Genomic DNA, 19,330 nt, shown 5'->3' with positions numbered 1-19,330 from the left:
CTTCTATAGCAATAGTCATGAATGCCAGTACATTTTGCTTTTTTTTTTTTTTCAGATCTCACTAAATGAAAATTAGTACATCATGGTGATCTCAGAAGCAGTTTAGGAAAAATGCAAGCAATAACCAAATACTAATGATGATTCTTTTCTTCGTTATGCCTTGTTGTATTGTAGTATTTGAGCTACTTAGTGCCTGCATAAGTACTGGTTTTGTTTTGATGCTTACTAGTGGTAAATCACTTGAGGAATCTTTCAGCAATTTCATTATTAAAATAGTCAGTATGACATACAAGTTTTGTTTGCTTTGTGAAAGTAAGACTTTACATCTGTTGGATCTGGCTGTTCGTGCTGACCAGAAGTAATTGTTTTGTGGGTTTTGTGTTCCCCTCCCCCTCTTTTTCCTTCCTCTCCCCCCCCCTTTTTTTTTTTTTTTTTAACTCTGCATCACTTGAGATCTTGTCCTTGAGCAAGACAGGCAGCTATGCCCTCTCCACTCCATGTTCCTCTGGTAGTGTTTTGTATGGTGCACGAGGAAGGGCTGCTCTTGTTCTTCAGTTAGGCTGTAGCTGTGTCTCAGCCCCAGCCAGCATTGTCTAATATGACAGGCAAACTGTCAGAAAGAATACAGTCAAATTAAGAACTTGTCCCCATGGGTGGAAAAATCTAGCACAGTTGTGAAGTAGCATTAGTGAAGCAAAATGCTTAAGACGTGCCGCATGTTCTACAGAGGTTTGAAAATGTACAGCAGACCAGGAAATCCAAATATCAAGTGGCCATGCTATAGAAGGGGTTTCTAATCCAGGCAAGAGCTTGCTCCACAGAGACATTTCTAGAGCTCAGGAATTTTTTACATTTGTGTATTTTTCACGTACCCTAACTTGTTCTGCTTTTGCAGACTTGTGGAATAAGGACTCTTGGTTAAATCATTTGCAGTTAAGATTGAGATGAAAGGGAAACAATCTGGGGGAGGGGGGAAGTAAACTTAAGCTTCCTGAATGGAAATGCTCTTATACCACAATATTATATGACATATGATGCAAATGATACACCATGTTAATACTACATTTTTGCCCTTGATGTGCTAGTGGTGATGGTGGTGACTTGGGACCATTAAGACTACAAGTTTTGTTCAATGTTTTCCTAGTCAGGAAGTACAGTAAAGTACTACTAGTCTCTTTAGTAGTTTCTGGAAGAATGCTGTTTTTCAGGCAGTGCTGCAGAGGTTGCTCTATTTGTACTGATGCTCTGTTTACATCCATGGCCCTGGTGGGCAGATTTTGTGTTTTCCTTTAGTAGAGACAAGCGAGTGAGCAGAATGGTGTCAGTGTTGGAAACAGCATACCACCAAAGCTTTGACCTACTTCTTTCTGCATTTTTTTCTAACGCCAAGGTATTTAGCAGTGTTTCTGTGTGACTTCTTACAGTAAAACTTCATGCTTTATATGCTGATGCCTGTCAGCATGCATTTCAAACTCTCATGCTTGTACTTACTGGATTAGCTCGCTGATGGTATCTAGGTAGAAGTTGCCCACCTTCAGCCGAATCCCAGGCCTCCATTTGTATCTTTCTTTCAGGATAATTTTGTTTCTTTCTCCCAGCCCTGAGTCCATTCAAGGAGAAAGCATGTTTCCCCACAAGAGACTGAGCATGGAGGGCGAGTGAGATACAGCTGGGCATTATTCAGATCTTTCCCTCTGTTTTCCTTCTTTTCTCTCTTGTCATAGTTTTGGAATAGATCTTTCTGTGGTACATATTCAACCCTGTTTTGGATTTACAGAAACTTTTACCAGAGTCAACTTTCAGCTGTGAAACAAAGATTGCTTCCAGGTTGTAAACGCAGGAGCCCACTGAACATGTAATTGTTGCTGCTGATGGCAGGCTTCTTGAGCTCATGAGAGGAATTAGCTGATTTAACATTTGCGGGCCACTTTAGAGGATACTCAGTAGTAATTGCAACTGAGAGGTTGGGGTTTGCAAGTCTCTTGACATTTTTGGGTTTTCAACTCCTCTAGTTTCTTTTAGCTTAGTGGTTGAAAGGTTTGCTTGGTTTGGTAGGAGGCTAATTCTGGCAATAGGGCTCACTCTCTCACCGCAAGTGGAGGGTCACCCACAGGAAAAAAAGACAGAAGGGTGTCCTGGCTGTTTTCGTGATGTAGGTGGGCAGCGGGGCACTATGAGAAAGTATTAGGTCAGCTGCAGCATTTGTAGGCAAGCCCCAGACTGAAAGCTGCTAGATCTCAACCAGTGAAACTTTGGAAGTAATGACTGTGTTTATGGAAAAAGCGATGATTTTGTAAATCAGTCAAAAAAAGCAGATCTACAAATATTCATTCATTCATTCAGAACCCTGTGACACAGTTAATCATCTTTATTTCTCTTGCTCATCAAATATTTTTGTGAGAAAAAATAAATCGAAGGCTCTTATTTCTGTCTGGTTGCTTTTGCTGTTCTTGCAATGTGTTCTTTACGATAGGAACAAGTTGGAGTTGGAGTTGAGGTAATGCATTGGCTCTTGCTGAGGAGCAAAGACACATATTTTTTACCCCCAAGTTGAAAATTATTTATTTATTTTGTTTTTCAGTTTGTTCCGATGCACTTAAATAAGGGGAAAAACCTTACCTGCACATCTCACTCTGGTAGTTTTAGCCCAAACTGCAATACCTATCCCACATAAATATCTGCTATTTCATTCAATCCATTATTGAGCACAGAATGAAAAGTAAGCATTTAAATCACAAAGTGATTATACCTTTTTAGCTGATTTAAGGCTCCCATCACTCACATATATTGCCACTCAGCACTTCTGTGTGCACTCATGTCTCCACAGTGCACTCCACCAAAACCCACACTTCTCTCCTTTCCAGAGGTCCAACTCATTTGTGAGTTCTGCTTCTTTTTGTGGTTTCACCTGAGGACCTTTTCTTTTAATTCTGGGTGTCTGTTTTGATTTAATGGAAGTTTCTGTGCTGTGAGAATGATAATGTAATACTATGTGCTTTTTTCTGTAGAGATCATTTTTTGTAGGCAAAAACAATTGCATACTTAATTATCCTCATTAGTGGTTCTGATTTTGAAACTGATTCAAATGAATACCCCATTGGAATAAAAGGTTGAGCACTGGCACACTGAATCAGAGTAGCAATTTGAAAAAGCATAATTTATTTTTTTTGTTCCTTTTGGTGGACACATTGTAATTTTATACTATTTAGCCTTAAAATGCTGGCTACCATTACACAACACACTACATAGGAAGCAATTCGACACTGGGAAATTATGTACTGTGGAAATAATTTTGGCTTTCTGAATGATACCAATTATGCAATTATATACATCAGAACAGTACAAAAACTAACCAGCTCATCCATGCTTGCTGTAGACTATATTCTTCCTTTGACTTTTTTCCCATTGCTTTGTACTGCAGTAGCAATTGTAACAATTTACAAGACCGTTTCAGCATTAAAAGTCAAACATCCAAGAAACGTTTTTTACTGCAGATTTTTATTTTACCACATATTAAGCCGAATCTCTGGGATTACCACTCAAAGTAGGCACCTGCTAGAGTGAAACTAGTGAATAATTCAATTTCTTTGTACAGAACAATTCTGGAATGTTACATTTTGCAAATTAACACTCTCCTGATTCTCTCAGAGCTTTTCGTTATACAATGAAGATGTAAATAACTAATAGACCTGTCCTTGTCTTTCTCAAGGGTCTCCATCCCTACGATATTACCAACCCTTTCTTGCTGCATTACGCTCTTCCCTCAGAAGGTGGGAGGAGGAGGAGGTCCAGGGTCAGAGGAAAGGCTTCTGCCTGCGACTGTCCCTTATCTCCTTATTCCTGGATTCCATCTTCCCCATTACCTCTGTCCCGTGCACTCCTCTGCCACTACACCTGGATGTCAAGTCTGGCAGGCAGCAGCTGGCATTCACTCTGTCATCTGGCTTCACGATGGTCCCTGGTAGCCACCACAAAGAAAAGTCAAGAAGCATTTTAGTCAAATTCAGAGATTTGAGGTTTCAAATTGGCACTCAGAAGTGCACTGGGTCTCCCTGCTTCCCTGTGCTGACTGAGGCCTCTGCAGGTGCTGGTGCTCACTTCAAGCCCAGCATCTGAGCCTGCCAAGGACTCAGCAAGCATCTTACCCATGCAAAGCTCACATTTGCACAAGTGAGTGTTTTGTAATCGAAAAATTGGTGAAAAACATTCTTCACACTTTTATGAGGCCTGTGTAAGAATTATCAGAAAAAACTCTGTTATCAGAACAATGGATACTTCAGCATTTGCTGCTGGAAGATACATATTTCTGGGAGAAACACAAAGATGTTTTTCTGCCTATTGTTCTCATGAACACCTGTGATATGACGAGTGCAGAGCTGCCTTCCTTTTTGCAGGAGATGACTGCAGACTAAAAGTTGGGCTTTTTTTTTTTTTTCTGCCTTTCTCAGCAGTTTCCAAGAAAGTACCACTTAACAAGAAGATCAAACTGGCTGGTAGAAAACAAATGTTTTTCCTTTGATTTCATTGTTGACTTGACTTGAAACTATTGTACGTGGTGGTGTTTAATTTGTCCTTTTGTGTTTATTTTTACTAGTGTAGTAGTTTAATATAATCATCTTTTGTTAATTATATTTGTAAACTTAAATCATTTTGTGCAATTGATTTAATTTTAAAGCTGTTTTGTGTTGATTTTAACATGCTCTCATTATTTTTCTTTGGTGTTGTTTTCTTTGTTCTGTTAGTTCTTTCAGACTTTGGAGTCTGGCCAGAGCATCTCTATCCAGTGTTGTTCTTAAAAATACCTATCCTGCCTCCACCTGAAACTTATTCCTTCTGTGAGTTGTGTTGTACTCTTCCTCCCCTCAAATGGTGAGGAATATTCAGTCCTTACAGATTTAGAGGGGACTAATGAAATTTCAGTCTGGAGTCAGAATCAAAGCCAAAGTTGTAAAAGGACATTTGTTTTACATTTACTCTAATAAAATTCATGATATTTATCAACCTTGTATGTTAGTCATTAGATAAAACCCCTAGAGGGAGACATGATCACAGATGGATTATTATAATGCCTCATCACTCTGATCTTTTCACAATAGCTGAAGTAATTTCTCTAGGTCACTTTGCATAGCCTGTTACTTGATAATTGTGGAATGATAACAATGTTACTGTTTGTAGGTGTCTAATAATTTTTTTACTTCCTTTTAAAGGCTTTTAATTTATTAAGGGAAGATGTATTGAAGGAAAGGAGAAAAGGCCTATCTAGGTTTTAAAAAAAAATAAATAAAAATCATCCTAAACCATCACATAGTTTGGTAGCATTGCACCCTACCGCCCACCCAGACTGCCTTTCTCTGGCTTTGTTCTGCACCGAGTAATCTATATACTTGCGGTTGCATTTGTAATGCTTCTTCTACTGGTTTTAAAGGCAAGGCACTCTGAAATGTTTCATTTATCAGTTCTCTATGTGTGTTTATGCAAGAAAGATTATCCTAGCAAACAAAATTGTTTGGATGTCGACAGCGTAATTAACCTGCAGTATGATCCTGTTAATTCAGTTTCCTTAAACATAATTTATTGTTTAGATGTCTTCAGCCATTTTATTACAAATGTTTCAGGGTTTTATTGATTGCTTTTTACATTAATTCCATTAAATTGTTTTACAATATCTTTCTTTTGCCTTGAAAGGAATGATCAATATTTCATTTTCCTCTGGTAATGAGGATTTCAGGTTTTTTCCACTGGCCATATGGAAAATGGGACTTAAATTCTGCTCTTTAAATGTCTCAAATATTTTGTTATATTTGGGTCCCAAAATTTCACAGAGTAGTTGCACCTCTACAAAATAAATGCATATTTTAGTAATGCCAAGTAGCATATTCTGCTCTAGATGTGCATATTTTTTTAGCTTTAAATAAATAAATAAAATGAGATGCAAAATTGTTCGAATGATAAATTTTACCTAATAGCTGTATGCTTTTAAGGGTTATGATCAGTATGATATTTTCTTGCCTGACGATGAAGGACCAAGCGAAGTGAGTGATTTGCCCCACCAAAATGGGGTCTAAACTGCATTTTAGGCTGTGTTTGTGGTCTTAAATTACCCATGCAAGAGGCTCAGAAAACCTGCTCTCCTAACCTAAGCATGATTTTCCCAACTGTTAGCTTTTGCTGGAGTGTGTTGTCCTGTCAATGTACAAAGTGGTCCCAGGCATCTTCCATTCCAAGAGCAGGCTGTAAGAGTCATTACCAGGAAAGAGTTTTATGAAAAATGAGTGTTCTTGGGTCACTGATTTCCAAAAGAGGCAATGTTTATTTAGACTTTGTTCTATACTGGCTTTTTATTATTATAATAATAATTATCATTATTATTATTATTATTATTAATGTTTTCCATTGTACTCCTTGGGTTTGCTTCTAGGTTTCCTCTACATTGCTGGTATTTAACAGTGAGAAATTCTTAAATTTTAAGGTGACACCTTTTGCAAGCTATTAAATCTAAAGAATATACTTGATCGTTGCCCAATTCATCAATCACAACATCACTGAGGGGAAAAGTAGAGGAAATATTAATGTCCGGGGCTGTGGCAAACATGATATTCTACTGTAAGACAGTTAAGGCTGTTGCTATAAACCTGTTGTAGTGCAAGAGAGCAGTCAACTGCTTAATTACATAATTTATCTTTTCTACTTTGATTTTTATTTTATCTAAATAACCTCAGTACTCTCTTGGCTCTAGACTCACTTTGATTCATATCTTTTTTTTTTAATCTACATAAATATTTCATGCATGATTTATCAAATGAATGAGAAATAATTTTCCCATTGTTTTGAAATTGTTATTCATTTAGGACCAAACTTCCACCTTGCATAAGCATTGCAGGGATAGAATTTAGCCTTTGAAAAGGACAGGGAAGCAATTGAAATATAAATAAGTATCAATTAATTGTCCAGAGACAGTTTTGAATATGTTGAATTTTGTGTTGCCCAAAATTATTTCATTTTCTTTCAGGAACTGAAGAGGAAACTAGAGCTTTAAATGGTCACTTGCAGATTATGGAGTGAGGGATTTGGAATATTGTGAGGCATAAAAAGCTAGCTTCAAAAATCACAAACATGTTATTTAAACTTACTAAAACATGATGAAGTGTACAGCACCAGCATTGCATTCTGACATTAAGTTGAACAGACATAAATCTTTCTTATGTTTACATGCAAATTCTGTGAAAGTATTCACTTTTGGCATCATTATAGTAAAGATTCTTAAAAGTGGAGCAGTCTGAAGGGGGACATAGAAGTGGAGAAAGGGTAGAGGAGGATTTCCCATGGACAGATATTTCCAGTTTGCTTTTGCATGTCTTCTTTCATATCTTCATTGCAGCTGATGCTGATCCCTCCAGGGCACAAGATCCTACACAGACCAAGCCCAAGCTTGATCCAGTAGGTAGTTTAAATGTAGGATCTTCTCTCTTATGTTTTAGTGACATCTCCTTCTGCCCATTAAAAAGGATTGTAAAGCCCCAGCTTCAGCCTATTTTGTCTTGTATAATATACAATGAAGTCTTGCTAAATGACACCCTTACAGGCAGAATTATCTCAAGCATTATTTGCTAGGACCTTGTAGAAGACCTTTAAGTACACAGCGTATATATATATAGGGGCTGCAGACCCCTGGAGACCTGGAGAAAGGAGTGACATGCCAGAAGACAATAAAGGTTACCTCTATAAAAACCAAAAAAGCAAGTCCAATCTTCGCTATGCCAATAGGTACAGTAAATGCAAATCCCAGCCTAGATCTTAGTACCTGTCTCTGTCCAGTCTGGTTATATCTATCCAGACTGGCTGTATATTGCTCAGTCTCACTTTCTGAGTGTGATCGACCTGCAGCCTCACCGACCAGCTTGTCTTGAGATAAGCCACTTTACTTGACAGGAGATTTCTCAAGTGCTGAAAGAAATTTTTTATCAGGGTGACATATTCAGCACTTTGCTAGGCACAGTGCAGCAGCACTATTCTCTCCTGAAAAGCGGGAGAAAATTTCTTGGCTATTATACTTTGTCAGTTCCCCTTATAGCTTCAAGTAGTTGGATCTAAGGAATTTTGACTAACCTTGCACAAAATGTATTCGACCTTCCACTTTGTCACCTTGGCATTTTAGTTCGGGCATCCACTGAATGCCGATGAGGTAAAGGCTTCCTCCTGTTTCCTTTACGTATTATTTGTTTCAGTAATAAATAAACCTTATTAAGGAGGAATCTTTGACTTTCCTTCCCTTGGACTGCTAGCTGATGTCATATCTTTGAACATACTGCTGTCATCTCTGTTCAGGCCAAATGTGGCCATTTCGTTTCTGTCTTAGGGGTGTTGTAGAGGTCCATTCCTGCAGAGCAGGTTGTGGGGAGAGTGGGGTGGAGAGGGCCATGCCTGTGCCTGTTTGCCTGGGCCCTTAGAATTTAAGCCATTGGTCTAGAGACAAAAGACTTCAAAAATCTTGTTTTCAGAATATCCTTTAGGCAGTTGGTAGAACCTGTCTGATTCTCCTCCCCCCCCCCCCTTCTATTTTTACTCTTTTTTTGTTTGTTTACTTGTTTTGTTTCCTTGTATTCCCCTTAGGTGTTTCTCTTCACTTTTTAATATATATATGTAACTTTCAGCAACTTTCCCTGTTGCTCTCCCTTTGCAACTTTTAGTCTGAGCTTGCTTCTGCTTACTACAAAATATGGTGCTTAGTTGGATCATATTTTACCATTAAGTAACATATAATTACATATCGTCTTTGACTTGTCTAAGTTTCAATTAGCTTTTGATAGATCACTGGTTCTGTTATTCAGCTAATCACTTTCTTCCTATGTTATAAAGAAATATCTTTTTAATAAAAGATTCTGAAATCCCATTTTTGTTGTTGAATGTATCCAAGTAGCTCAGACATTGTTTTCCAGCACAAAATGCGTCTGGATTGTGAGCATTGTGTATATGTGTGTGTATTATAGCACTACAATTATTTTCTAGGGATGTTAGTGTGTTTCTGTCTGCCATTAAGATGAATGTGTACCAGATGCTGGTTTAAAATGAACCGCTATTGCATAGGCTGATGGATGGAAAGTTTGTCAAAAGTAGTGAAAGCTCCTACAGGGGATACAAAGCAGCTGGAAAAATTCATTGTTATGTGCTGCTAGTATGAGTCTCTAGTTCAGCTGTGCTGCATTTTGATTAGAAAGCTAGATTCTATGGAAGTGTCAAATATAGTTCCTGATATTCTCTATTTTTATGGTATTTGCAATTTTGTATTCACCTCTTTATTCTTGGCCAGCAAATCTACCCTTTTTACATGAATGTCTACTAAGAAGCAGTATAGTATAATAAAAGTTGGCAAATGTGAACTGTATTTATTACTTCTATGTGAATGTCTTGTTGGCCAATGGAAATTATAATGCTCTGTTGATTGTTTCACTTGTGTTTGTAGAGAATAGCTTGTACAGCAGATGAACAATGCCAAATTTTATTTTTTTTTTAGTTCTCTATTATGTTACCAACAATACAGTTCTCTGCTTCAAAGTATGACTATAATTAGAAGTGTGATTATGCAAAAGTGGCACCATCTTATTCAGCCCTGCTTCTTCCTGCACTTAGTTCTATTATGCCTATTTTTACTTTATAGATAACCAAGTTTCCTCTAGGGCTGCACTAACTAGGAAGAATTTGTTTCCTGCAAGGGACTTTATTCTCTACTAGCACCTGTCTCATCTATATGCAGGGACTTGTCAGCTCCAGTGCTTGAAATTAATTCTTTCCGAATCTCCAAGTGCCTTTCATCCTGCCCTATGCTGTCCATTTACCTGGCTGCCTCTTGCATGCCAGACATCCTTCCCTAGCTTTAGGAGTGGCTCTCTTACATTTTTGTTTCTAGGAATTCACAGTGCCAGTTATGCTGTCTTTTGAGGTGGTTTCTCCTGATGGCCAATTCCAAAATGATATTTAGAAGATGGTATCTTCCCATTTTCTATCTCCTCAAGATGTCAAAAGAGAGAAGGAAAAAATAATTTTGTACTTCAAGCTTTTATACAAGGCACTTCATGACTTAGTATTAGGATTGCAAGTTATTGTGAAAATGAAGGCTAACCTTGAAATGCGTCTCATTGATGCTCACTTGGGTCTGATGCATTATGATCACTTTTTCAAAACCTTACTCCTGCATATGTACAGCAGAATGGTGGTATTGGTAATATCTCCTGCCATTTAGTGAAAACCAGAAATTGTGCCTTACCCTGACATGCTCTCAGTCAGAGAAGGCTAGGAAAGGGTTTTGAATGAAATGTTTGGGAACCTTCCAGCCCTCCAGATAATAGCTGCATAGCCCATGGCAGAAGTGTTCAGAAGAAAGAGGGCTAACCTTCTGCTCTGGCCAATACAGAGTTTTTGCGGTGTTACGGAATCTGCAGTTTAAGGTTGGGTGGGGAACTATAATCACATGGATGGCAGAACCAAGATTATAATAAGCATGCTTTGTACCTAAGTCTTTAGGTCTTTGTTAGAAAGACCCAACCAAATTACATAATGCATTTATTAAATTGTGTCTGTATTAATTATAGATATGTATTATCATTAAGGAATTATGGATATTTTGTCATTGTTTGCTCAGTTCTTTTTATTACTTTATTTTGCCATGGAAAGTCTGTAAAAAAACAAGTTTAAAATGCTAACAGAAACTACCTGTGTTTCAGGCAGAAATTTAGATGCTAGAAATTTCATGAAAGTAGATGACTGATGGATTTTTGGTGTCCTTACAAAGAGCACTGCAAATGTTAAAGTGTTCAGATCTGTTTCAGTTTACTCTATATAGAAAGGGATTTTCCTTTTTATTTTTGGATGCAAACCATTTAATCTGCATAATCCAGTGGCATTTTCTTAAAAAATGAGGAACATTTTATTAGAGCTTGCATTACGATCCAGATGTTTTGATTACCTTCCTTAGGCATTGTGATTGATTTTGTGGCAAATAACAGTCAAATTGTTTTATGTGAAGCTGAAATTTCTTAGGTTTTCAAGGTTTGTTCTTTCTCTTTTTTTGTCTTGCAGTTTTCAGTGAAGATCTACATGCCAGTCTATATTTTGTCAATGCATCTCTGCAAGAGGTAGTGTTTGCTAGCACCACAGGGACATTGGTACCCTGTCCAGCAGCAGGGATCCCCCCTGTGACGCTCAGATGGTACCTAGCGACGGGCGAGGAGATTTACGATGTCCCAGGGATCCGCCACGTCCACCCCAATGGCACTCTCCAAATTTTCCCCTTCCCTCCTTCAAGCTTTAATAACTTAATCCATGATAACACTTACTATTGCACAGCTGAAAATCCTTCAGGGAAAATCAGAAGTCAGGATGTTCACATTAAGGCTGGTAAGTATAATCTTTTATTGGGTTCAAATAGGCTCGAGGAGGGAGAAAATATGGGTGTTTCAGATAAAGAGTAGCAGCAGCTGTGAATCAAAGAAGACAGGCCAGAACTGTAACCTCTGCACTCTTTACAATATTAAGTAAAACAATGGTTTCTTCCTACTCCTCCCTGATTTGATTTGTTTTGGGGGTGAAAAGTTAGTTTTCCACAGATTGTAATTAGTTGGGCTTCTGCACAAGTATAAGGAAAAACAAACTCATAATGAGTAATCAGACCATGCTTACTCATTAAAAGACTGTGAGAGAAAAAGAAGCAGTCTTTGGATTTTGTAAGGGGCTGGAAGAAAAGAGTTCTTACCCAGTCACATCCCTTCTCATTTGCTCGTATTTGTGCTTTGTTTTGAGAGAAAAACCTGTGTCCTGTGTGATGATTCAGCAACTGATTATTGTTCCTATAGTCAGTCCTTTCTGGTTAAACTAAAAGATGCAAATAAGCATAATGGTTTTGCCTCTGTTTTCTATACTGACTGTGTGCAGACTGGGTCAGCCAGCGGAGAATCAGAGTGTGATCAAAATCAGGTCTTTTGTTGCAGCATATAAAACACACGATTGAATATTTCTTTTTAAAGTTTTGTCTATGCATTTCAGTTAATTAAAATATTTAAACAAATGAAAGCAAGTCTGGGAGCTGACCCTACCTAATGCAAATCCTCATAACCTCTTTTGTTGATGGAGCTATGCTAAGGTTTTTTGAGGTTTGGGTTTTTTTTTTTAGAGAAGTATCTTTCCTTCAGAGACAGGCCTTCACAGGAGTTACATAGAGAAAACTGAACAGTTAAGCAAGTAGATTTGTCTGTGACTCTTGAACTAAGAGAATGTATTTTCTTCTTCTCAACAATAAATTAATATTTAGAGGTCTGTAGTTTGTAGACAATTAGAAGGCAAGAGTAAAAAATAGGTTTCATAAATTCATGTCTTATTAAAATTTTAGTCTAGAAAAATGGGTTTTCGAGTGACTAGTAGAAGCAAGTGAACGTTATGTATGTTTGAAGTTTCTATAATGATCCATGCTCCTTTTGAAAATGCTTAGCTGTCCACAGATCAAAAAAATCCAAATCCCAAAGATTTGTAAGAATGCGGTACAAATATGTTTGGAACTTGGTTCTGGTTTTTGTGCTTTTGATTTTACTTCAATGGATTTGTGGACAAGTTGCTCACTTCTGCCAGTTATTGGCAGAATTATATTCAAAGAAAACATAATATTTTCTTATCCTTTGTGGATTTGCTAATGTATCTCAAGTTTGAATGTCCCTTTCGTAGCATTTTTACTAGTATTAGTTTCGATTTTTAGTATTTCTTAGACAAAATAATGGGGTGATGTAAAGGAGGCTAATATTTCCAATGTTGCTAGCTACAGCTCTGAACCAGTGTTCATTTACTTGTGAAAGCATACGATATGGTTGACAGGATACAGCTATGTTTGTTGCTCAGCACTGGTCCAATGGAACCCCAAAAGAAGTCTTCTTTCTTTGAGAGATAAACCTCACAAATGGAAGAAGGGCCTGAAAAAAAAGGCTTTGCAGTAGGTGTCTGTAGCTGCTTGACTCATAAACTAGCAACTCTTTTTGGCCAAGCCAGAAATGCCTTTTTTACTCCTTTTCCTTCCATTTTTAGCCTTTTACCTCTGATTCATTATTTCTCCATATGTTTCAATTTCTCAGTTAATTCGAGGTTTAGATAACAAGTTAAACAAGTCCGCTTCCTTCATATAAACTGACACTGTATGTCAGAGCTGTCATTGTTCCTGATGGCAGACAATAGCTATTAGTGAGTATCTTTTCCAAAGGCTTGTGTAATTCCCTAATATTAGGAAAATACAATTCTTCTGAACACATCCAGATGGGATGCACCCGCGGGTGCTGAGGGAACTGGCGGAAGTCATTGCTAGACCACTCTCCATCATCTTTACCAAGTCCTGGGAAACGGGAGAGGTGCCTGAGGACTGGAGGAAGGCAAATGTCACTCCAGTCTTCAAAAAGGGCAAGAAGGAGGACCCGGGTAACTATAGACCGGTCAGCCTCACCTCCATCCCTGGGAAAGTGATGGAACACCTTATCCTTGGTGCCATCTTAAGGCATATCAAGGATAAGAGGGTTATGAGGGGCAGTCAACATGGCTTCACCAGGGGGAAATCATGTTTGACCAATCTCTTAGCCTTTTATGAGGAAATAACACGGTGGATGGATGATGGCAGAGCGGTGGATGTGGTCTACCTTGACTTCAGCAAAGCCTTTGACACAGTCTCCCACAGCATCCTCACGGCTAAATTGAGGAAGTGTGGACTGGATGACCAGGTAGTGAGGTGGACTGCGAACTGGCTGAAGGAGAGAAGCCAGAGAGTTGTAGTCTATGGGGCTGAGTCTAGTTGGAGGCCTGTAACCAGTGGAGTGCCTCAAGGGTCAGTACTGGGACCGGTATTATTTAATATATTCATCAACGATTTAGATGAGGGAATTGAGTGTACTATCAGCAAGTTTGCTGATGACACTAAGCTGGGAGGAGTGGCTGACACGCCAGAAGGCTGTGCTGCCATCCAGCGAGACCTGGACAGGCTGGAGAGTTGGGCAGGGAATAACGGGATGAAATATAACAAGGGAAAGTGTAGAGTCCTGCATCTGGGCAGGAACAACCCCAGGTTCCAGTATAGGTTGGGGAACGACCTGCTAGAGAGCAGTGTAGGGGAGAGGGACCTGGGGGTCCTAGTGGACGACAGGATGACCATGAGCCAACACTGTGCCCTTGTGGCTAAGAAGGCCAATGGCATCCTGGGATGTATTAGAAGGGCGGTGGTTAGTAGGTCGAGAGACTCTGCCCTGGTGAGACCCCATCTGGAATATTGTGTCCAGTTCTGGGCCCCTCAGTTCAAGAAAGACAACGAAGCTGCTGGCGAGTCTCCAGCGCAGGGCAACCAAGATGATTAAGGGAGTGGAGCATCTCCCTTATGAGGAAAGACTGAGGAAGCTGGGTCTTTATAGTTTAGAGAAGAGGAGACTGAGGGGTGACCTTATAAGTGTCTATAAATATATAAAGGGGGAGTGTCACGAGGATGGAGCCAGGCTCTACTCAGTGGCAAACAATGATAGGACAAGGGGTAATGGGTACAAACTGGAACACAAGAGGTTCCACTTAAACTTGAGAAGGAACTTCTTCTCAGTGAGGGTGACGGAACACTTGCCCAGGGAGGTTGTGGAGTCTCCTTCCCTGGAGACATTCAAAGCCCGCCTGGACACATTCCTGTGTAACATTATCTAGGTGTTCCTGCTCCGGCAGGGGGATTGGACTAGATGATCTTTTGAGGTCCCTTCCAATCTCCAGCATACTGTGATACTGTGATACTGTGATACAACAGAAAATGTATTTTTATGTTCAGATAAGAAATTCTGTGTTGCTCAAATTTGAAGTGATAAACTTCATTTGTTTGTGTGTTACTTCCAATTAGATTTCTGGTCATGTGAAATCTGTACTGAGTTTCAGATTTCCCAAAAATAATGCTAATTAGGGCCAGCCTTTTCAAATCTGTTTTCTTCTCCATCTCCTCCTTCTTCCTGTGCCCACCAACAGCAAGTTTTCCTAGAAATACAAAAGTAATCAGTGGAGGATCCAATCATAGAAGAGTCATACAAAAACTAATACAGCTTTGCCTATTTTCAGTCAGCTTGAGGAAGTCTGAAGCTCATTTATGGGCTTCCCCAAAAATATGAGTAGAAGATGTAAGGGTTCTTGCTCACAGTGCTTGTAATTGTGGCTTTGCATATAATTTTGCGTATAATGTAACACGCATTGCCACCCCCCCAAAAAACATAACCCTGCACCTAGACACCCAACCCAGTCTTCTTCCAGGCCAGTCACACATGTAATTAAAGGTGCATATCTCCATTTCATCTTCAAGCTATCCTCTGTGCAGTCATGGCAGGGAAGAATATACTTTTTTAATAAAAGCTGAAATTCTCATGAAAATTCATGACTCGGAAATGTGGGATTTAAAATAAAAAAAAAAGATGAATCAGCAAGTCATTCATGGGAACTGACAAAACAATGATCTCAAAATAACCAAGGGGCCTCTGAAATCAGAGTAATGTAAAGGTTTTAAGCAAAGAAATAAAGTAACCTCTTTCCAGTTTTTGTGCCCCACATATGGTTTCTCTATTTGCTTTTACTGAAATGATCAACCAGGCAGATTTTCAAAATGGCTAACTGTTCTGAAAAAATACAAAACCCCTTAGCAGTGTGTTAGAATATTTCTGCTAAAGAAGCCCTTTCTGTAAACTGTGATTGGATCATGAGCCTCCTTAAGATGATCTATGTTCCATTCCTGCCAGTGTAGAACAAGATTAGGGGGCTGCTTCATCATAGGGCAGCATTTTATCACAGGCAGTGTTTTAAAGTCACTACATTAAAGATGCTTGTGACATCAGTTCATCACTCAGGATTAAGAAACTTAACCATTAATTAAAAAGAAATTATTGACTTTTAAAAAACCTAAAGATGTTTATCATATCATAGAAATTGATTATTTTTTTATTTTATTTTAAAGATATGCGTGATAAAATTGTGTTTGTTTACTTTTGGTTAGAGCTCCTGTTATTTTGCTACATTCTTGTTTGGGATGGAGAACTTCAGTCTTCCTTTTTTGCAGTGGTAGCACTGGATCTGAAAACTCGATGCTGTTTGTGAAAACTAAAGTTATGTTTCAGTACTCTACCTTTTTTTCTTGAAATACATTGTAAGTGAGGCTGACATTTAGAAATTCCAGTGCTGCTGGTGCATAGAAATACTTTCATAAACTCTGCAGAGGTTTTATTGACTCTTCAGTCTAGAATCAATGTGCTTAAACATAGTTGGTAGAGTCTGGTATATGTTTGTGCGCAGGATATGTAGGCAAAAAGTGTCATTAATGTGGCGGTTCAGCATGACTTACTTGCTTACACTGCTGCAGTGGTGGTCTTCTTCCCAATTACTTTTACCCTCAGGCATATACATGTCTCAGACACACGTCATTTTCCAATATATTCATCCTTATTTTCATTGAAACTGTCACTTAGAATCATAGAATCATAGAATCATAGAATAGTTAGGGGTGGAAAGGACCTTAAGATCATCTAGTTCCAACCTCCCTGCCATGGGCAGGGACACCTTATGCTAAATCATCACCCAGGGCCTCATCCAACCTGGTCTTGAACACTGCCAGGGATGGAGCATTCACAACCTCCCTGGGCAACCCATTCCAGTGCCTCACCACCCTGACAGGAAAGAATTTCCTCCTTATATCCAATCTAAACTTCCCCTGTTTAAGTTTGAACCTGTTACCCCTAGTCCTGTCACTACAGTCACTAATGAAGAGTCCCTCTCCAGCATCCCTATAGGCTCCCTTCAGATACTGGAAGGCTGCTATGAGGTCTCCATGCAGCCTTCTCTTCTCCAGGCTGAACAGCCCCAACTTGTCTTCATACAGGAGGTGCTCCAGTCCCCTGATCATCCTCATGGCCCTTCTGTGGACTTGTTCCAACAGTTCCATGTCCTTTTTATGTTGAGGACACCAGAACTGCACACAATACTCCAGGTGAGGTGTCACAAGAGCAGAGCAGAGGGGCAGGATCACCTCCTTCGACCTGCTGGTCACGCTCCTTTTGATGCAGCCCAGGATACAGTTGGCTTTCTGGGCTGCACACACGCACACTGCCGGCTCATGTTCATTTTCTCATCAACCACCACCCCCAAGTCCTTCTGCACAGGGCTGCTCTGAATCTCTTCTCTGCCCAACCTGTAGCTGTGCCTGGCATTGCTCCGACCCAGGTGTAGGACCTTGCACTTGTCATGGTTAAACTTCATGAGGCTGGCATCAGCCCATCTCACAAGTGTGTCGAGGTCCCTCTGGATGGCATTCCTTCCCTCCAGGGTATCAACAGAACCACACAGCTTGGTGTCAAGACACATAACTTTGTTCACCACCTGAAGATTTATAACTCTGTTGGCTGTGGTGATTTCTTGTTTTGCACCTTGACCTTATGGTCCTGCGGAGAGTCTATGTTGCTGCTTGTCCTTTCTTACCCATATACTTTTCATAGTAGACAGCATCTGTTTCTTCTCTGCTCTACCACATTCTCCATTAACTGTTGCTCAGAAGATTTTTTACCACTCATTATTCACTGAAATTTTTTGGTGCTAGGATTTTCCTTCTTTCCATTTTCCTACCAATGCAACTCTGTCTCACCCAAGCAGTATTAGTTCGGTGTGAAGGATTTCTCCAGTTGTTCCTTTATCACTGTCCATTAAATTAATTGTTTCAGATGCTAAAAAAAAAATAAAAATCATATCCTGGACATAAGTGTCCCTGTGACATTTTCTTAACACAACTCTGAATCATAGTTTCTGTTTTCTTACCACTAACCTATTTCTTTCAATGTTTGTCAATTGTATGTAGCTCTTTCCTTTACCTGCTATCATTTCTCTGTGTTTCTGAGACACCTCACTTTCTGGCTGTCACCTCCATCGATTTTTCTCCTTCAGTTCTCACTTCTTCAAAATCTGACACTGACCTTCTTTTCTACCCTCTGGATGTCTAATTCACACAGAGTACTTACATGTACTTTGTACTCTTTGACAGAGGAGAAAACTATTTGTGATGAGAAACATAGCATGAGAAGCTAGACAAGTAACAGAACACCACTTACCCATATAAATATGCAGTTCTTACAAAAGTCTTTCTCCTGTTCCTTTAGAATTAGGCAGGAGAATGATACAGAAATATGGTAAAATGCAGATTTTGAGGAAACAAAAGGACTTGCTTTCATATGATTTTGCAATTAGCCTTGCAAAACTGTATTATTTACTGAGCGAAAAGAATTCACGACCTGAGAAACTTTGCAAGGCTAACTAAGGAAGTGAATGGGATGTGTGATTGGGATGGGATGTGTGAATGGGATGTGTTTTAACAAAACCTCTTCTTCTACCTTCAGTTTTACGGGAACCCTATACAGTCCGTGTGGAGGACCAGAAAGCCATGAGAGGCAATGTAGCAGTGTTCAAGTGCATTATCCCCTCCTCTGTGGAGGCATACATCACTGTTGTCTCATGGGAGAAAGACACAGTCTCGCTTGTCTCAGGTAGGTTGTTATGGCTTACTTTTCCAATTGTCAATGGCAGCTATGGTTCCTGTTTCCCCCCCACAAATGCCTGAAGTTTATTTTGAGTTAATTATAGCTTCATGGTATGTCATTCTTCCAGTAATGTATTGCACATTAGCATTGCTGCATCCCTATGCCTGTGTGTGACATGAAGGTTTCAGACAGCCCTGCTTTTTCTAGCATGCTTGAGGGGAAAATAACATGGTTTTTTGTTTTATACCAGATAAAAACCAGCTTCCTGGTGCTGTGGCAATGGGTTCACATTTTAACTTTAATAAGGAATGCCCACATGCCAAAGAAATTTTGAGTGTCATAAAGCATGTGTTGGGTTGTAATTGTTTTTCAGTAGTAATATGTTACTCATGGATAAGAAGAAATCCTGAATTTAAATTTGATTGGTTATGTTTTAATGGGGTATGTAGTCAATATTTATACTTTCATGACACTTAAAGCTGAAATATCTTCATAGATAAATGTCTTCATACATAACACTGGAAGCTTAAGCACACAGCAAACTGTTGTAAACTGAAAATATTGAAGTGAAACAATCTCTTCTAAAGCAGTTATATGCATTAATCTATTTACTGACAAAGTGAGAAAATGTGAGGCACTGTTGAAGAAGTACAGGGAATTCAGGCAAAGAATATCCAACATTTTAAAGTACAAACATTGTAAGAAATTCATGGGAGAAAGTATATGTGGGAAAAATATTTTCAGTGCAGTAGATATCTAAATTATATATTACACACAGTGCAGCT

At 39.1% G+C, this 19,330-nt stretch overlaps 1 protein-coding gene across 2 annotated transcripts in view; it reads left to right on the top strand.

Annotated features, from left to right (window-relative positions):
- The window catches only part of DSCAM (DS cell adhesion molecule), a 462,951-nt gene that overhangs the window by 62,977 nt on the left and 380,644 nt on the right, over positions 1-19,330 (top strand). For both annotated transcript variants that reach the window (XM_062602537.1, XM_062602538.1), the window contains exons 2-3: positions 11,074-11,391; positions 18,405-18,551. In XM_062602537.1, coding sequence (XP_062458521.1) covers positions 11,074-11,391; positions 18,405-18,551 — 465 coding nt within the window. The remainder of the gene's footprint in view (positions 1-11,073; positions 11,392-18,404; positions 18,552-19,330) is intronic.

Source organism: Pezoporus occidentalis, unplaced genomic scaffold (assembly GCF_034315485.1).
Source record: "Pezoporus occidentalis ecotype Australia unplaced genomic scaffold, CSIRO_AGI_Poc_V1 ctg77, whole genome shotgun sequence".
Lineage (NCBI taxonomy): Eukaryota > Metazoa > Chordata > Aves > Psittaciformes > Psittacidae > Pezoporus > Pezoporus occidentalis.
This window is presented reverse-complemented; position numbering and strand designations above follow the sequence as displayed.